General features: G+C 39.7%; 1 protein-coding gene across 1 annotated transcript; it reads left to right on the top strand.

The window, feature by feature from the left end:
• The first annotated feature begins 225 nt into the window (after positions 1–225).
• lingo1b (leucine rich repeat and Ig domain containing 1b) lies at positions 226–19,422 on the top strand. The gene is made up of 2 exons (XM_058629552.1): positions 226–486; positions 17,171–19,422. Exons 1-2 carry the CDS (start codon positions 475–477, stop codon positions 19,028–19,030), a joined length of 1,872 nt encoding a protein of 623 aa, XP_058485535.1. The 5' UTR covers positions 226–474; the 3' UTR covers positions 19,031–19,422.
• The last annotated feature ends 495 nt before the right edge of the window (positions 19,423–19,917 follow it).

Raw genomic sequence — 19,917 nt, 5'->3', positions numbered from 1 at the left:
ATCACATCCCTCCTATCTGTCCATACACAAGAAATGTACAGTAAATAGAAATCTGAAGATGCTTGCAGTGCAATCAGTGATTATTCTATGCATCTCTTCTCTTCTCAACTCCCCTCGCTGCCTGTGCTCTGTGCCGCTCTTACTCTCAGTGCACTGCAGCTCCTCCTTCCACCTCTCTCATCAGCTGCCCCTCCCTCTTCCTCTCTGTCTCTGCTCTAGGTGGAGCATGTATGTGAGGCTGTGTGAGCCAGAAGAGCTGCCTGTGTGTTTACATGTCAGCCTATCAGTGCTGCCGGATTTAGCGCATCTGGAAAGGAGAGAAGCATATCTCAAATGCCCCTAAGATAAGGGATTCTCTCTCTCTTCCCCATTTGAATCTACCCTGTCTGGAATCCTGCATCTCTGCCTCCATGCTTTCGGAGGCATTTTGAATTTCCTTGGCAACATGGAGCTGCCTGAATTAGAATTCTCTGCATGACAGTCCTGGTAAGTACTCAGTCTCTATAGTGGGCTTTGAGAGCTGAAGCACTGGATCAGATTTATCATGGTGCAGTGGTGTGGCCAGGGGATCGCCAGGGAGCAAATTAATGTCAAGGATAAAATTATGTATCATAGGCAAATGGAAGAGATGGACAGAAAAAAATATTCTCTGAAGAGGGCTCCAGATCTTATTTGTGCTATGTCATCCAGATGGGTTTCTTTCTGCTGTGTGCTATGCAACCTGGGTTTGTACACATTTGCTATGTGCATGCAACATCTGAATGTACAATAGGTAGTTTAAGATATATGTTCTGTGGTATGAATAAATACATATACATTGTAAATATACAATTATATGTGTGCATGGAAGACAGCAATCACACATGCAGTATATCCTACCTATTATTATCATCCCAGCAGAAGGTGTGAAGCTGAGCGAGAGAGAATGTGTTTTGTCCTTCTCACTGAGTTCTGTCAGTATGGTTGTTGCTGCCTCCTAATCTGCCCTCATTAACATTCTTTGTATTTCAAATGCCAGTAAACTTGTCTATATTCATACTTATTCATAGGCATCAGCCAGGTGATGTTGAGTTTATCCAGTGGCAATGTGGCACCATATGCAGGTGTTTGATTTGCCACAGGTTATACAGAGGGATGGTGATGGTGGTAGGGGGGGTGATGAGTAGGATGGGTGACTTTGCAAGATAATTAATGCAGGCCAAATAAATGATCTCACATAGTTTAATTCCCAACACCTTATATTTGCATCTTCCTAATCATGAGGCAGACAGCTATGATGGGACTAAACCTGTGCTTTTTACAGTCGGCGCTTCATGTCAAACCTTTATGAGCTCCTCAAAGCTGTTAATTGGACTCCTGTAATCAGGTTATGATGGCTGATTGGAATCTCTATGTTTTCGGCAGTTATTTATGCATGACAGAGTGCACATCTGCAGCTCCGACACACATTCAAACCATTTCAGTGCACCGAGATAAGGACCGTTAAGGAATGTAATTAGTGACTATAGTGAACCGTGTTTCTCCAACAATCAACATTTGATCATTATGAGTTTTTTCTGTTTTATGCAGATTACTGGTGTATAATATACAAGTCAAATGAATTGCATCTAAAATAAATGAGCATTAATTTGATTTGACATTTGAACCAAATAAAAAATAAACGTGTATCAAATACCCACATTTTTGCACCGTTTTGGTCGGCCCCACTTCCTGAGCATCTGTTCTCATGCTTAGTCATCAACTTAGGAAAGAATCAAATGGGTTTATCAGACTTTTTTTAACTATAGCTGATGAGTGATGTACCAAGACTTTGACAAGAAAGCAACAAGCTAAACAGACATAACATAGAGAGAAACAGTGGAATACACTGATGACTGATGGTGATCAACATTATTAAGTATTGTGCGATGTCATTTATAACTGGTGATCCATGCAATCAGTAGAACACGTTTAGCTAAAGATGATTTCTGACTGATGCTGCAACCCTGAACTTCTTGTGGAGGGGAAAATGGAGAACACAATTTTCTAAATCGGTTGAACCACACATTTAAGTGTCTGTTATTTAATGACAAACTGAGCATGTGTGTGTGCGTACATAGCCATCATTGCCTAGAGAGGGTGAGCTGGTGGGTGTTTGTGGATGATGTTTCAATCACTCTTCTGCACCACCCAGGCACCTCCCCTCATCTAACCTAAACTGAATGTCCCCAGTGTTCCCGGTAGGTGTAAAAGTGTCTGACACGGACAATCTCAAACTATATACTGCATGAGAAATGGCAGCCCTGGACACTGTTGATTGTGAATGTTTTGCACAAAAACTAGTAGTATACAACAGCTGCATATGAGAATGAGAATAGTCCTGTGAGTAAAATGGCAACTGACATGCTCTTAGCTCGAACACCTCCAATGGAAATCAAGACCTATTGTTGGTTGTATTGTAAGTACTTGGAAGGCACAAGACCCCCACTGCACTTTGACACAGCTTAACAGTTAAAATAATAGGAATAAATCCTGTTGCTTGTATTCATTTTATTACCCTTGTGAATTTACTTCTTAGTACTATTAGTGAAGTTGTTCAACTGATTCAATTGAAACACAGAAAATACAGTGGAGCCTTGTATTCTTCACTCATACCAAACAAAACAGACATAATCAAAGTAGTACTGCTATTCATTTTTTCAGTGCTTTGCTACAGGCTGTTATATTCTTAATATTCTGTGATGTACTGGTCTATACATAACACTGAACAACAGGCAATTTCCTCACAGTGGAATCAAATGCGAGTCATCAAGGACAAGGTGATGGGTTTGGGTCCAAAAATGAATAACAGTGTGTCCACTGTACATTATGAGCAACCATAATATAATGAATGATTCCATGCCCTTCTATCTAAATCATTTGTATGGTTTCATTTATTTAGTTTTTCTTAGGTTTCAGTTTGGTTTCCAATCATAGCCTACTTTATTTACAGCTAAAATCAGGACAGCCCTGCATGTAACAGATCAGTTGTGATGGCCCAGAAAGGAACACACTATAATCTGTCCAGAAAACATCTAGGGCACTACTGTTAAAGCATTCTCTGAAACAGGATCCATCTGGAATCAAGACACTGCCACATAATGGATAACATCAGCCACCTTGAAAAGGAAATGGTGAAAGTGATGTGGTGGTGGCGAGGACTGTGAGACCACGTGTTTACACACCGTCTTGCTGGATAGCGAGGTGACAGACGAGGGCAGATCTGTCACAGGATCCTCACATTTGCGTTTTACAAATGTATTTAGAAGGTCACAGCCATGCTGCTCTGTGGATGCCGTCCTCATTTAAATTTAATGATAACAGCTTTATGCAAAAATATGAGAAGGTAAGGGGGTAGTAGGATGGAGGACTGAGGTTACCTCATGTGCATGCCCCTGGCTGGATATAGCATTGCATTGCCCACAGTAATGTACACTAGGTCTGATCACAGTGGAGATTTTGCAGACTGTCTCATCACTTATGCTCCATTTGTTTCTCCATCCTTTATGGCGTTTGTTGTGCCATATTGTTTTGTACCTGTATTTGTTGTTTTGTGCACGAAAAATCAAGTGGTGTGCACACACGGAACAGTCTGCTCGCACACAAACAAAACACAGCATAACAAATGTGCCATAATTCCAACCAATCACACCAATTTACCTCCATAGTATCATCCAATCAGATAGCTAAGCAGACAAGCTAGGGGCTGCACTATAGGAACGCTGTACAAGATTACGTAGGGTTGCCAGACCCTTTTTTTTAAACACATTCTCAGTAAAGTCAGTATTTGGTTACAGTCATAACTACCCAACAATACATACAATATAAATACAATTCTCATATCAATAAAACATAAATGTGCATTGTGTGTAAGCCTGACATTGTGATGGAAGAGTAACGTAAAAGTGTTGTTGGTCCCAGTATTATTTGTATGCTATATTTTTTAGCCATACTTAAGGGGAAGCGTAAAAAAAAAGGCCGTGTCCAGGGTTTGAGGGGTTTGAGGCATCTGTGAAGACTTTCTCTGCCCATTTTCTGGTTCTGAAAGACTAGAAAGGCCTGGAGGGTGAGCAAGTGAGCACCTCTTTTCTGCTGTTCTCACCGTTACTGCAGTCTGTTATCCTGTTTTGTGGCTGCTTCGCACCATGATTGATGTGCACAGGATGGATTCGATGACTGCAGTGTTGAACTGACTCAGCTCCTATGGCAGATTGTACAGTCCTTGGTTGCAATAGAAAATACATCCCCTGCAAGGTCTTCTCAAGTCTGGAGTTGATATTGGTGCCCTGCTTCAGGTGTTGGGGTTTCAATGGTTATTCAGTATTTTTAAGAACAGTGCTGATGGGTGTCACCTAAGCTAACCAGAGGTGCCCTCTTAAAAGCATTCTAAAATCGAAGCTTTTTTTGAAAATGCCCCCTAAATCCTGAATGCTCTCTGAAAAAAATAATTATATTGTCAAGTTTTACGCCGTGATATTTATGTTCATGACTTAAAATGGATACAGGATTTCTACCCTAATTTAACAGCTTCAGAGTTAATGTGGTGGTTAAATGGCTTGTTGCGGTGAGATTCTGGGCTGTCTGCACACCCCCTACCGTCCCTTAGTGGAAAACCAGCCTTGCAAGATCATGGCTGCTGACCCAGATTATGTAGAATCAGGAGGTCTTGCAAAGTCTAGGGTCTCACGAGAAATACAAATTGTTCCACGGCACCACACAAACATGCCTCTCCAGCCAGGTAATCATCTACAGGCCACACACACACGAGTAAACCTCAGAGCGACCTTTTCCAAATGGCAAACTAAAAAACACAGAAGCATGCAAAACCTGGCATTGTGGCTGTTGCACTTGTAATTATATTTGGGATAAACTCTCTGTTCTTTCTATTTGTATTTATGTGTACTGGCACTTCCGTGATGTTTGCTATTGTATTGTTGTAAAGGCGTTTACTTGCTAGCAAACGTTTGTTTTTCGGCGGATGATTGGCCATTATTCCATTGGTACAGACATGGCTCCACAGCTTGTGTTTGCCGGATCTGTTGAAAACAAATGCACATGGCCAGGAGAGGGGAAGGGAGGGGGGAGTGTCGGCGGTGAGTTTTTATGACAGTGAGGATAAAGCGGTGGACATACACAAGGGGGAGCTCCTTAGAGAAAAATATGAAAAACTGACCAGACTTGCAAAGTTCTGCTATAATGAGCAACATTTCCTGGAAACTAGGGTAGAGGTGGAGCATGTCACACAGCTCCATGGATCTGTTAAACATCTGTGTTAAGATTGCAGCCAAATCGTCAACACAGACCGGACAGGGGGACGCTGATAGGGTTTGGTGCTTTCCTGGTTTGATGTCTTTAGGAGAAGTGGCCCACTACCTCTGCATATATCTTAGTTTCAATATGAACATTTGTTATGATTTCCAGAGATGTGATGGGGTGTTTTCCTCCACTTACACAGGCATTACAAGACGTTCACGTTGACAGCCAGATCTGTGTCTGGCATGGAAAAGGGGGCATTTTCGTTCTGCCTTGTATGCCACAGCTAAATCAATGTCTACATACAAGGTAGAGCCAGCATGACGGGGCAGGATACTGTTGCTGCTGTCTTACATGTCACGCCTCTGATTCTGGAACACAGGCATGCCATCTAAAAATCAAACACTGGGGTGGAAATATGCCAGCTAGTTTGGTATATTGTACACAAGCAAAGGTAAAATAATGTAGGGTCTTTTTAAAGGTAAACTAGTAGGGATTCTGTATGAAGAACCTTACCTCAGCTTTTTTGTGCAGCTGCTTTTAGCCATTCTGATCTTCTTTGACAGTGAGCCTTTTTCCTGCTTGTACAGAGCTCTATCTCCACTTCACTGAACATTCTTCTTGGTCTGACAAATTTGTTTTATTCTTGCAATGATCCACAGCTTGATATTGTGCATGAGACGTCACAGTGTCATTCATCCAGGTTGCAACTTGAACAATGCTCTAATTTGTGCAGTTCAGCCTACTTTGCCTCACTTTTTCACTTTGACTACATGGTTGATTTCGGTTTCTGTTCAATTGGTTGTAATGTGTTGACCCAAACAGTAATCGCCATGATCAGAGTGCCTCAAAGCTACAAAGATGTATGTGTTAACAGTCCATTGTGGTATTATACTTGATGAGACTATTCATCCATCCTCAATAATTATGTAAGGGGTCCATATGTTCTAGATTTTTTAAAGTTTATTATGGCCTCAGCATGTGTTCTGTCTTTTGAATGTAGCATCTTCCACATAGCATGACAACATAGAGGGTAATACTGTAAATGTGACGCAATTCAGAAAAAAATAAATGCCTGAACACAATAAGTGGCTCATCCTCAAAAGATGCACTACTTCTGTCACACGGATTTGGTTCAGGAATAAACGATCAAACATGCATAGACGCAGTATAGACTGCAAGTTAGACATTTGTCTTTGAGTCTGTCAGCATCAATTTGTGGCCTAACCACTGAATCAAGAATCAAATCAAAGTTTCCTAATGAGAGTCACAGAGGTATAAAAAAAAGAACCATGACGATGGAGAGAAAATGGCTGCTGCTGCAACTTAGTATCTTAGTATCTGCAAAGACAGATAAAGTTAATATGAAATGACATCTATCAGGATATAAAATGTTGGTCATATTGTGCAGCCCTACCCTGGCCTGTGGCATGATGTAATATGTAAATCAAATAGGATAGAGGAGGAAAACTCCTGCACTACATAAAAAAGGCATGCAGTTTATGAAAAATGTCTCTAAGGCTATGTTCAGACTGCAGGCAAATCAGATTTTTGTTCAAATCAAATCTTTTCAGGCAGACTGTCTGGACTTGTTTTTTGTTTTCAACCATTTTGGATCATATCTGAAAATGACTTTTTACTGCCAGTCTGAATAAAGCACAAGTTATGGTAACTCAGTAACTCAGACTTCAAATGAATAGTGTAGTTTTTGGAGTGAGTTGGTGTAATGCTCTCAATATCTCCCACTATGTTTCCATTAAAAAGCTATTGGAAGTTTGTCTGGGACAAAATTGCTTTTATTTTGACATTTAATGACATTTTCTTTGTCTTCCCTGTCCAAAAAAAATCATATATTCCCCAGTGGTGAGCATGGGATGAACATTTGAGTCATTTCCAGCTTATTCAACCCACATTTTAAGAGAAATTTGGCAAAAGAAAGCATTAATAAAACTCCTCTGTACCATTATTGTTACACTTTGATGGACCAAGTTACAGTTCTACATGGTAATACTGTGTAGCACTACAGACATGATGATTTTGTTTATCATTTAGTCGTTTTAAAGTGCCATGTCAATGATCTGAGAGATGCTGTTGATTGTAAGACAGTACAATTCCAACAAGAGTAAATGTTTAATCAAGACACATTTTTAATTACAACTCACTATGATAAAAGAATGTCTCCTGCCAAAGGGATATTGGGAAATATATGAGAAAATGAGGGGGGACATAAAGTGAAAATATCTTTGAAAGGTAGCACTGACTACATCAGAGTAGGAATAAACCAGTCTGTAACTCTGTGCTGCCTCCAGCAATCGGTTGTTTTGAATCACCAGTTCATCTGGTTACATCTGAGGGCAACTGCTTCCAGGTCAGAAGCAGTTTGTATGCTACATGTTCAGTTTGAATTAGTACACCAGTATCTTTCCTAAGAGCTCCTTAAACTGAGTTTATTTACCCCGCTATCGTGGCAGGAAAAGCTTCTACAAAAATGGATGGTGCCAGAGCCACTTTCGAACTGTGAGTTCACTGCGCACTTCAAATCCAAGGAGATTCACCAATATTGCAGAACACGACAGACTGAATATATCTGACCCTTACGATGCCCCCAATTGCTTTTCACAAGTGTGAAAACAAACACATGCAAATTTTTGATAAACTTTCCCTACTCCAGGAAAACACCAAGACATAATAAACGATATAAACGTGTAAAATAAACAACATATTAAAGTAAGTGGAGCATTGGATTCTGTACCTGATATGACTTGATCACAACACAAGCAGAATGCATTGCCTGTGGGTAACCATCACTTTGTCTGCTCTGCTCACTTTGAGCACATTATGGCAGTGATCTTTGGGAATCATGTAAAACGCTCTCCCACTTGCTTGTCCCTGACGGTTTTAGCTTCCCAGGGCACAACAGCTTAATTTCCCTTTTAATGAATACAAATAGCAGACAAGTTGCCTGACAAATTGACTGATATATACATGCCTGGTATATATGGGATTCTAACAGCTTGGCTTCCAACCAAAATTGCGTTGTTGTGATACTATTGCATGGTAGCATTGGTGGACATCAGCTACCAGGAGTCCATAGGGTCAAATGCCTGGTAAAGACAGTTTAACATCAAGGACAACCGGAATACAAAAGACCAAACTAAGGCTAAAATGCAAAAGATTACAGAATTGAAGAATTTGAATAACTTGCCACACGGCTGGGCAAAGAGCCCAGAGTATTTTAAATAAATATTCAAAGTGTATACTAAATTAACAGTTGACCATGGGCCAACTCAAGGCAATTTTCTTTATACCACAGCCTTTTTGTGCCTCACAGCCACAAAGGTGCTATAGTATAAACACACACACTTGGACAGCAGTCTAATCATTTCTGCTAAAACTACATTGTTGGTGTATATAGAGAAATCTGAGTGTACTTAAGCCTTTAAGTATGGCCCACATGTTTCAGCAGCTATCTTGTATGAGGTATGGCACACATGTCAGCAGGTAAGAGCGTTGGATTTATAACAATTGTGATTTGTTTCAGTATTTTTTAGTGAAGAACCTTTTATGCTTCATTGGCACTACATCTGAGTTTCTGCAATGCTTACAGGCCATGTCGATTGTAACAGACATTATTAGGATTCTTATATTTTATAATTTATGGATTCGGTCTTTGTCTGCCTGCATGGCAGATGCTCCAGCATATGCTCTATTTGTGCATGTTGCGGCATTTTAATCATTTCCAACTGTTAGACCACACATTTGTTCAGCTGTTCTTGTAAGGACACTGCATTGATTTCTATTATTTGATCAACATGACCAAAACTTTATCCCTAACGTTAAACTCAGGCCTCAGAAATCAGGGTGCGTGTTTAGGCCTGGTCTACAATCCCAAAGCGGGACCATTTCCTACAGGGAAATTTACTTTAATTTACCTTTACCAAACTAAGAATGACATTTTTTTTGGATTTGGAGGTTAGAGAATGTGTCTTGACAGTCAGAGAGTCTAGAGACCTGTCAATCATCTGCAGCACCTCTGATCGACAGGACATTAAATTAGACCACTTGCCTCAAGGTTCATCTACTCAATCTTTTTGAGACATAAGGTTTTTCTTATGTTTTTCAATTTGTCTGCTCTAAATGATGCAACTACTCCCTGCACTTGCTCAGGTCTGTTCATTTTGTGAAGGCAAGACTGAACAGGACTGTTGAATCATTCCGTGTGTGACAGTGGCACTAATGAACCAAAGCAGGTGATTTTGGACAAATACCCTGTGAAGGTGTATGGAACGGAAAAAGTGCGTGTTTAGCTGCAGTTGTTGCAAAGATAAATTGTTGTGGATGTTTTGTGTGTTTTGGAGAAGAGTAGAGTAGTGCTGAGCAGTATACCAGCTCATACAGAAAAAAGTTGTTTAATTGAAATGAAAAATGGAGCTCAACTCAGTTGTATTAACGCAATTACATATTTTTTGCAAAATCAGCTCAACTCACAAAAATGAAATGCTCATCCACAAATTTGATTCTGGTGCCGAGTCTGGTAAAACATGCAGCATATGTGTTTGCATGCTGTGTGCCAGTGAAACGCAACACGGCCTATTAAAACAAATCAATAAAAAGCCCATACATGCTTTGGCTCTCACCATGTTTATGACACTCACTGATGTGTAGATATCCTCTTTTATGTTATTAAGTGAGAGATATGTGCCTTCACTGTCCTAATGAAGATCATTGATCATTGCACAATTGGATTAACTGAATATTTTAAAAATCTTTCTTACATTAAAGAATGTGTTCAGTTTATAGAATGAAATAAAGTCTCTAAAATATTAGTTTTACAACAGTATGTTTCTCAGAAGTCACAGACAATAAACTTGGCATTTCATAATTAGTGGCGCAGCAGATGGTGGGAGTTCGCTCAGCACAGCACCCTTGATGCAAATTAAGATTAGGCCTATATGCATCCTAATGTTGATTTGGAACATGTATATGAATGTCTCCCTGTAGCATTTAGTGCTGTTTGAAATTACCTGGGCTGAAGTGATGTTAGTTTTACTTCCTGGGATTCCAGAGAAAAACTTATTCTCCCAGGATTGAATGCATCTAATTGTTTGGAAAAATATTAATCTCTAGTGAGAAGTAATGGTCCTGACAAGGTTTGTGCTAGTGAGGCAAAAGATCCTACAGCGTCAACAAAAATGCATACACAGACACATGCAGGGTAGTGCAAACCAGTATGGGCAAATTGCAGATACACTGTATAATGCTGATATTACATAAGGTTAATAAAGCATGATGAAATGGAGAAGAGTTGAGTAATGTGTTTAATTTTGTAGCAGCATAAGGACACTAATTAGTTTCTGTTGTGCATGAGTATGTCATTTCAAACAACTGTGGAAGTGTCTTGGATGAGAGGCTGAAAGGCCAGGTGCTACTGATTCTGTGACTTTTGGATAAATATGACCTGGATGAATATACTTTCTGCTGCTAGGTGGTGGCAGTGAGGAATTCATGGGAATTGTTGTCCAGGGAGAACAGTCATGAGAAGTCATGGTCCATTTCCTATCTTCATTTTATTTCAAGGGTGTGAGGAGAGGCTGTCGGACGCTGTACAGATAGTGAAACTGCTTGAGGCAAGATTGTGACATGTGATACGTAAACAAAACTGAACTTGTGGCATAGCACTGTGAGCCAGTTAACACCTAGAGCTGCAAATGTGTTGGTTATTCTTTTCAATTAATTAAATAGTTAATGGTTATTCGCTCCATGTCCTGTCTCCGCTGCACACCTGTAAATGTCACGTTGTTTTCTGATAAGTTTCCTTGAAAAGATGGACATGGTATCAATGCAACGCACAGACACGCTAGAACATCCAGAGTCTGCATTCAACTTGTTTCATTTGTTTACTGAAATGCTCCCATAATTCTAAATAAGTCTCACCTTTTTGCCTCTTCTTCACATGATTCTCTCTCCGTACATTTATGTACTTAAAGGTGACATAGAATGCTTGTATCACACATATATGTTAGTTATGGAGGTCTACTTACATAAATTAACTTGTTTTCATGATTAAAAACCTCGTTGCAAACGAGCCGATCAAAATATCTCCTCGCTGACGCTCTTGACGCTCACCCCCAGAATGTGGACTGTGTTGTGATTGGCCAGCCAACGAGAGCTTTCCCACTGTCCTGTGATTGGCCAGGTACCTGGAAGTGACGTAATTGGTAGGCCAGCTCTCAGATACACAGCTCCCCCTCTGGCACGGTGGATGCTCTGCATCTCAGCAGCTACAACGAGAGTAGTTCTTCTTCTTCTGCGGTTGAATGTACGCAACCGGATGTGCCCGGACTAGTGCCCGCACCGGGAGGCGCTACGGTGGTGAGAGGAGTGGTGAGGATTTCTGATGACATCATCAGCATAGGGAAGTGCCGATCCGCTTCGCAGAGCCCAGGAAAACAATACAACACTATTTTCTCAGCAGTGGCTGAACTGTTGTTCTGAAACTTTAGGGTTTCATAAACGAGGTAATGACGCAGATACACACACAAACGCAGCGTTAATTGGAGCTTCCAATCTATGTGGGCTTTAACATGCAAGGGCTCGTGGGTATGAATCATGCATCAAACGCCCTGCAAATATCTCCTAATAAAACTGTTGTTGAACAATGTAATTAATTGAGTTAACGGAGAGATGAGGGTGCTTTTACTTTAAAAGGTGTTGCAAATAGAAATGTCTGCGACAGAATCCTTGAATCAGAGGTCATCAAGCATCTATTTCACTGAGAATCAAAGATGGCAAGAAGAAAAGAGGCAATGCCACAACTCTGTAGAAAAGCAGCATGCCTCACTTGCATAAGGTTCGCTTGTGACGAACATCTACTAGAGGTAGTGTAGCCTCTCTAATCTACTAAAATGGTTGCCACCATGAAAAGCAAGAGATTCTGCAGACGTCCTGTTAATGCATTCAGTGAGGCCCAGGCACAAACTCTAAAAATGTTGTTGCAGCAAATGGTGAACTCATGTTTAACAGTCGGCTCCCATAAAAATGTATTGAATAGTTTTAGACTCACTGCTTGAAATGAAAGATCAAAGATGATGAGGTTAGTCCATGAGAGGCACAGGAGATGACGGGATGAACATGTGAGAACGATCTAACCTGCTACTGTTCAGCACTCTTGGGGCTGTCTTTGAACACAGCACTGTGGAGCTTTGTACAGTCTGGTCCTTGAAGCATGAACGGCTACATAGTACATGTATGCGGCGAGTTGAGCTCAGTGTTTCATGTTATGAGAAATAACACTACCTTTTGTTAGTTTGAAAATAAAGGCTTTTAATGTCATGAAATGAACTATTTTAGTTTTTATTACATTTGGAATTAATTATTTATCATAACGATAAAAGCCAAAGACATGCTTGGCCAGTCTCCACTGCCACCTGTAAAAAAACTGGATGAATGAATGAATTATACTTTGGTCAGGGCTGTAGAGACTGCATCAAATAGACAACCTAATGCAGGTTATTTTTATTAACCACAGTTGCTGGCAATTTTTAGGTTTGAAATTTTTGTTTTATTTTGTCCAAAGAAATAGCCAATACTAACATTTTGGATATTTCGTGTACTTGTAATGTTTATGATCCAAGCCGCCAGTTGATGGGACATAAATAGATTTAATTGTCTATAAATCGATTGTGGCAATATAAAAAACAATGTTCAGCTACTGTAAAATATCTTTGGTCTTCATTTAAAACAAAACAAAGAACACGCTGATAGGCTTAATCAGCATTGTGTGAACTAATTTGGCAAAGGTTTGAATGTAACAGACATTTGTCGATATTTAAAATGTAACATACTACAGCTTTAAATACCAGTACAAATGTACTTTAAATGCTGCACTCCTATTATTCTGGAGAGTGAGGAGTGTTTGAATACGTTTTTGTGCATTCAGATCCCACTGTCAGTCCATTTTCATTTGAAGCAGACTGTCAGAACTATACAATAAGAGAATTCACTGCATGCTCGAGATATTTTCATTTGTGCACAAACCATACCTTCAAATAGAAGCTTATGTTCATGTTTCCTCCACAGTGATCATGATAATTATCAAAAACCTCCTAGTCTCTTTTGACTGAAAAAAGAGCATCTTATTTGCACTTATCAGCATTTTCTCAGACAAAATTGTACACCTTTCTGGCTGAGAGCCCTCTTAGCGAGGATGCTGCTGTCAAGAAGAAATAGAGAGCTCACTGGCCCCATGCAGGTGTGTTTCTGCATCTCAGCAGGAGTACTTCCCATGCACTGGACCATTTTGTCCTCCTAAGCATTATGATCCTTCTAAAAATTCAAGTCAGCGCATCAATATTCATCCAGCAAGTATTTATTGTAGTATTAATATTATTGCAGGTTATTTTTGTTATACCATTATATTAAGCTACTGCATGTCAAGACCTAGATCTGCTAGACATCTGATAGTGATCCCATTTATGAAAATAAAGCATTATTGATTTAAATGTGGGCTATACAAAAAACTGTATGCGCTGTCTTGATAAAAATAGAAGTACTGAAGCAAGCTACAAACATCCAGCTTTTCTTTATTAACAAATTTAAAAGTAAATGTTTACTAAATATTAACATTAGTACATTTTGAATGTTCACATTATTAAACGCTGAGACTAAACAATGCAAGACTTTCATATAGAGAACAAAATGTCACTAAATCAAAAGTCCACAATGCTACAAAGGTGGGTCATATTACAAAATCCTGAAAAGCAACATTTGTCTGCAATTCAGAGGAAAAAGCTGACAGATCGCCTGTGCCCAAACTGCAGACACATCAATCAAAATAAAAAGCTCAAGTATTCAATACATCACTGCGAATACTCAGAAAGCTTGAGCTGCAGTGATGATTCATGACAGTTGTCACAAGTTAGAATTGCCCAACAGAAGCATGGTTAAAATAGGGTTCATGGGGGACTGATAAATGATGTGAATTAGTGATGACAACTATGTATTTCCAAGTGTTTAGAGCACAACACAACCCATTTTTCATTGAATATTTACAATATTTATTCAATATGTCAACACCCACCTCTAACTGTAAATGATTCAATATTAATTATTTTTAATTCAACTTTTTATGTCAGCAAATCATCTGTCTTGAAGATATTGATATTACATTATCAATCAAACCAAACTGCATCATAAGAGAGGAGACGGTGATTCAAGGCAACAAGAGATTAATGATGAGCCAAAACATGTCCCTGAGATATAAAAGCAACAGGGTGTGCGGTCCATGGAGCAAATATATGAGCAGCAGATGAAAAGGAGGAAAAAGCCTGTCCACTCTTATCGGGCCCCTTCACAATAGAAAAACTAATATAATCTGAGAGGGGACAAAAAATGTACAGAGCATTAGATAAAGGACCTTCTTAGATAGAGGAGTTTTTCATGAAAGGGGACAATACTTCACAACACTACTCTAAAATTGAAAAGACTAAACTAAAAGATACTTGGCATTTTTTTTTTTTTTTCAATTTAAAGGTCAAAACAAAGTGGTGATGCACAGAGTATATCTTGGGTACAAGGCCAGATAAGATAGTGCTGCCATATTTTATACCCTATAAATGATAAATCATGCATGACAGTCTGGCAAGAATATCACCACAGTATTTGCATTTGTTTGTTTTTGATTATCAATGATACGACTGAGGCTCCTCCTCATCCATATTCCTATAACTTGACAGTAAAAAAAAAAAATATTATTTTCATCTGTTTTCAGCATACAGTGGTATCTTGGAAAATGGAAATATCCAATTTCACTTCAAAATCTTGCATGCATCAGTGTATCTCATACATACTGTACATAATGAGACTCTTATTCGTATGCGTGTTCAAATTTATCAAATATTTTTTTTTAATTTACAGACAGAATATATCTAGAAGTTACCAATGTGCTACAGTTGAACTGTTATCTTTCATTCTGACATTGCAGTTTTTACAATGCCCCAATCACACTGGACTGATACCCACATTTCTGATACAGACAGCCAACAGAAAGTTAACACTTCTGGGGGATGTGAAAATGGAAGCTGTGCCACTGGAGCTACTAAGATGACAGCCCAAGCTGCCACAGTCCCATGACTTTAATTCAGTGAGATAACTGTTGGTACAATAAAAGCAAAATAATCCTTATCTCAAAGCAATATTTTTCAAAGAAGAGTTGCAGTACTATGATTGAGAGTTTAGGCGATTCTGCAAAGCATTACAAATAAATCTAAGATCTCTTGTAAAGAAAAAAAAGAAATGCTATTCAACAACCACACACTAATACAACATGATGAATATTTGGAAAGACACAACATTCATCTCTCTTAAATGGAATTTACTCTTTGGATGTAGAAGATAAAGATTACTTTACATCAGTTTGTTTATTAGTTTCAATGGCACATTTCACAGTTATCAAGTTATATAGTGTATATTTATTTTCTTGTCAAATATCATATATATTTTGTATGAAGATGGATGACATGTCTCTACTACTTCCTTGTACAAATATTAAGTAAAAAATAGTATTGCTTGCCATCTTGTCCTAGCGATAGTGTTTTTCTGAGTGACCAGGTTTTTGTTTTGTTAATGAGTCTGCAGAGTGTGAACAGTTCAAGGCATCGAGGTTCCGTTGATAACCCAACTCCATTTTTATAGCAACAAGATACCAATAAAAATGTAACTTTCGAAAACATATAGTGAGTTAAGAACTACCAAATACAATTGGTACGTACTGTGCTAGCATGGGGGTGTGGGGTTCATGACCAATACTTCAACCATGTGTGCAACACAGTTTGGCAAAATCAGTCTGTCCATTCATTAATTGCATAACTGCCCAATGGTCCCCTTTACAGGCTTCAAACTTGGCTTTCTAAGGGCAACAGCGTGTGCAATGGGGGTGGCGTTTGGATGAAAAATGCAGGCCCATCTCACACAGTGCTCAACCCCCCTCCCCACACACGGCACGGCACAGCACCATTGGATATCCAGTTCATCCACCTTTCTCTCACATAGTTGTCGAACAGGTCACTTGACAGACTTTAAACGTAGCAGGTGACTTACTAAAAACACCAGTGTGCTGAGTGCTGACTTTCACATTGTTTGGATAAGAAATGCAAGAGATATCAGTAGAGTGTGCTTCCGCCCAGTCTCACACAGCGTGCACACTGAATGGGTACTGCACTAGTACCCTCAATTCCACTGACTGCATGAAGAGCCCAAAAATGGTTAAGTATTAACATCAGATAAGTCTCAAATAACAGAAATGAAACAAAACAGCGCTAAGGCCAGTTTTCTATGAATGCAGATCATTCTTTTTCTTAAGAGCCTGTCTATTGATAAGGCTGCCATTTAAAATCACATGATTGATGTGAAATGTAGTGCTTGAAGGCTTGAGCAAGTTACAGTGCCCCCGAGTCAAAATCAAACAGGGGCTTAAATGTCTGTGTCTCCATTTATCACCACCTGGCAGCAATTTCTGTTTTACAGTACATCACTGCAAGGTCAGCAGCGGGACATGTTTCAGGAAGCTATTTAAAAGGTCTGCTGTGGCATTTTTGCAAATTAAAATGAGCGACTGACATTGACAGAAAAAAATTTCAGTGCTCATTGTGTGCACCAAAAGGGGAATGGTGGCTGATATCTATGTAGAGCTGTACAGATGCAATCTCAATTAGTCAATCTCAATTTTCTTTCCACTGCACTGTCATCAATTAGTCAAAAAACGGAGGGCTGAATATAATTCTTTGTCAAGGTTACTCATCTTATCACTGTTGTCCCTATTGTTCAGTGTTATAAAGTGTTGTAGCCATTTCTGCACCTTTCTTCTACTCTTACAGGCCATTTTTGCCATGTGTTCCCACAGGTAAACATTAGGATGGTGTCTGGGGAGGCAGGAGGGCACAGCTACTTGGTGGCATGCTGGCAGCCCATCCTGATCCTGATGCTTGGCACCGTCCTTTCTGGCTCCACCACCGGTTGCCCTTCCCGATGTGACTGTAATGGTCAGGAGCGTTCAGTTGTGTGCCATCGAAGGAGACTGACAACTCTTCCAGAGGGCATCCCCACTGAAACAAGGCTACTGGACCTCAGCAAGAATCGTCTGAAAAATCTGGGACCTGAGGAGTTTATTAATTACCCTCAGCTGGAAGACCTTCAACTTAATGAAAACATAATATCAACCATTGAGCCTGGGGCTTTTAGCAACCTAATGAACCTTCGCACTCTAGGTTTACGCAACAACCAGCTGAAGCTCATTCAGCTGGGAGTTTTCACTGGCCTCACCAATCTCACCCAGCTGGATATCAGTGAGAACAAAATTGTCATTCTGCTTGACTACATGTTCCAGGAGCTGTACAACCTGAGGGCTCTGGAAGTTGGTGACAATGACCTAGTATTCATCTCACCCCGATCATTTCATGGCCTCAGCAACCTCGAAAGTCTCAACATTGAAGGGTGCAATATAGCCTCAGTGCCAACTGATGCCCTTAGCCATCTCCATAACCTACTGTCACTTCGACTGCGTTATCTGAACGTCACCGTCTTGAGGGATTACTCATTTAAGAGGCTGTATCGGCTCAGAGTGTTGGAGATTTCTCAAATGCCCACCCTGGATACCATGACTCCGAAATGCTTCTTTGGACTCAACCTCACATCTCTGTCAATTACAAACTGTAATCTTACTGTCATTCCATACCAAGCCATTAGTCACCTAAGATATCTTCGTTTTTTGAATCTGTCTTTCAATCCTATCCAAACTGTGGAGGGTAACCAGCTCTTTAATCTGCAGAAGCTTCAGGCTTTTCACTTGGCTGGCGGAAGATTAGCTGCCATTGAGCCCTACTCTTTCCGAGGACTCAACCACCTCCGTGTACTCAATGTATCCAGTAATAACTTGAGCACCCTGGAGGAGTCCGTCTTTCACTCAGTGGGAAACCTGGAGACGTTAGCTTTGTATGACAACCCACTCGCCTGTGACTGTCGCCTACTCTGGGTCTTCCGTCGACGGTGGAGGCTCAACTTCAACAGACAACAGCCCATGTGTGCCTCACCTGAGGTGGTACAAGGAAAAGAATTCAAGGACTTCCCAGATATCCTCCCTTCAGACTACTTTATCTGCCAGAAATCAAAAATTATGGATTATAATGTTCAAGAAAGCCATGTGGATGAAGGAACTACGGTTCATTTCACTTGCCAAGCTGAGGGTGATCCACTACCAGTCATAATGTGGCTATCACCCAAAAAGGAATACATCACTACCAAAACTATGGGGTCAAGACTTACTGTGACATATGAGGGCACATTGGAGGTGCGTTATGCCCAAATCCAGGACAACGGCACGTATTTGTGCATTGCAAGCAATGCAGCAGGCAATGACACCAAAGCGGCTCACCTTTTTGTACATAGCTACTCACCCAATTGGCCCCACCAGCCAAATAAAACATTTGCCTTCATTTCCAACCAGCCCAGCGACGAAGGTGCAAATGTGACCCGGGCCACAGTTCCATTTCCATTTGATGTAAAGACACTAATCATCGCAACCACCATGGGATTCATCTCTTTCCTTGGAGTTGTCCTCTTCTGTCTTGTAATATTATTCCTCTGGAGTAGAGGAAAAGACAATACAAAGTCAAGTATAGAGGTTGAATATGTGCCACGAAAGGAGGAAACAGAGGAGGCCAGTCCAGCTGAGGAACCCATACAATTCAACATGAAAATCATGTGAAACTCGAAAGGAGGGGATTTAATCTTACAAACTGCAGTCAGGATGCATTCTATCCACAGTTTAAATATGTACTCAATCTGAGTGATAGAAACTGCACAGCAGTAAATGCATTTTGACACTGGACCATTGGTGTGTTTTTTCACTTAAGGGACTGAAATATCAAACAAATCTTGACTTTCAAATATTACAATTTCTGTAAATTTGAATTGGCAATATCAAAACGGTATGTTAACATGCACTGAACAACCCATAACCGTATGTAACCAAATAAAGGTCATGAATAAAGCACATGTATAAGAGAAATGTTCCTAATAAAAATGGTGTCTAATGGGCGGAATTATCCTGCAAGTAGTCTTTCAGCACAAAATAGGTGGAAGTTTGTGTTGTATTAATTGTCTCTCTTGTCTCTCTAATTTGTTCTCTCTTGTTTTGATGGATGTAAAGCACAACAACCCATATTTGGAGCCTGAATTCTGTTGCTACAATTCCTAAGTTGAAAGCAGTTTCTAATGTTTCTTTTGTTTCATTGGAGATTTTTTAGTCAAAAAGATTAAGCGATTCCTTAAAAAAAAAGTCGGACTTAAAAAAAAAACATGAACAGAAAGACTTCATGTTTTCAGTGTTGTGATTTTAACATATAATATATGAATATATATATATATGGATCCTAATAATTTTACTGTTAACATAAAGGATAAAGGCGTAAGTGTGCCTCACCACCTGCTATGTGTCAGTGAACTATGGCCTTTTAGAATTGAAGTCAACATTCCTTATTATGTTTTGATGTTTTCCCCAACCGTTTTAGTTTCTGGGAGATACCATGTTCAAAATTTTTAAACATTAGCCTTTAAGTTCCATTAATTGTAAAACAAAAGCAAATATTTTTG

The sequence above is a fragment of the Solea solea genome, chromosome 5 (assembly GCF_958295425.1).
Source record: "Solea solea chromosome 5, fSolSol10.1, whole genome shotgun sequence".
Lineage (NCBI taxonomy): Eukaryota > Metazoa > Chordata > Actinopteri > Pleuronectiformes > Soleidae > Solea > Solea solea.
The sequence above is the reverse complement of the archived record's forward strand: the minus strand, read 5'-3'. Positions and strand labels throughout refer to the sequence as shown.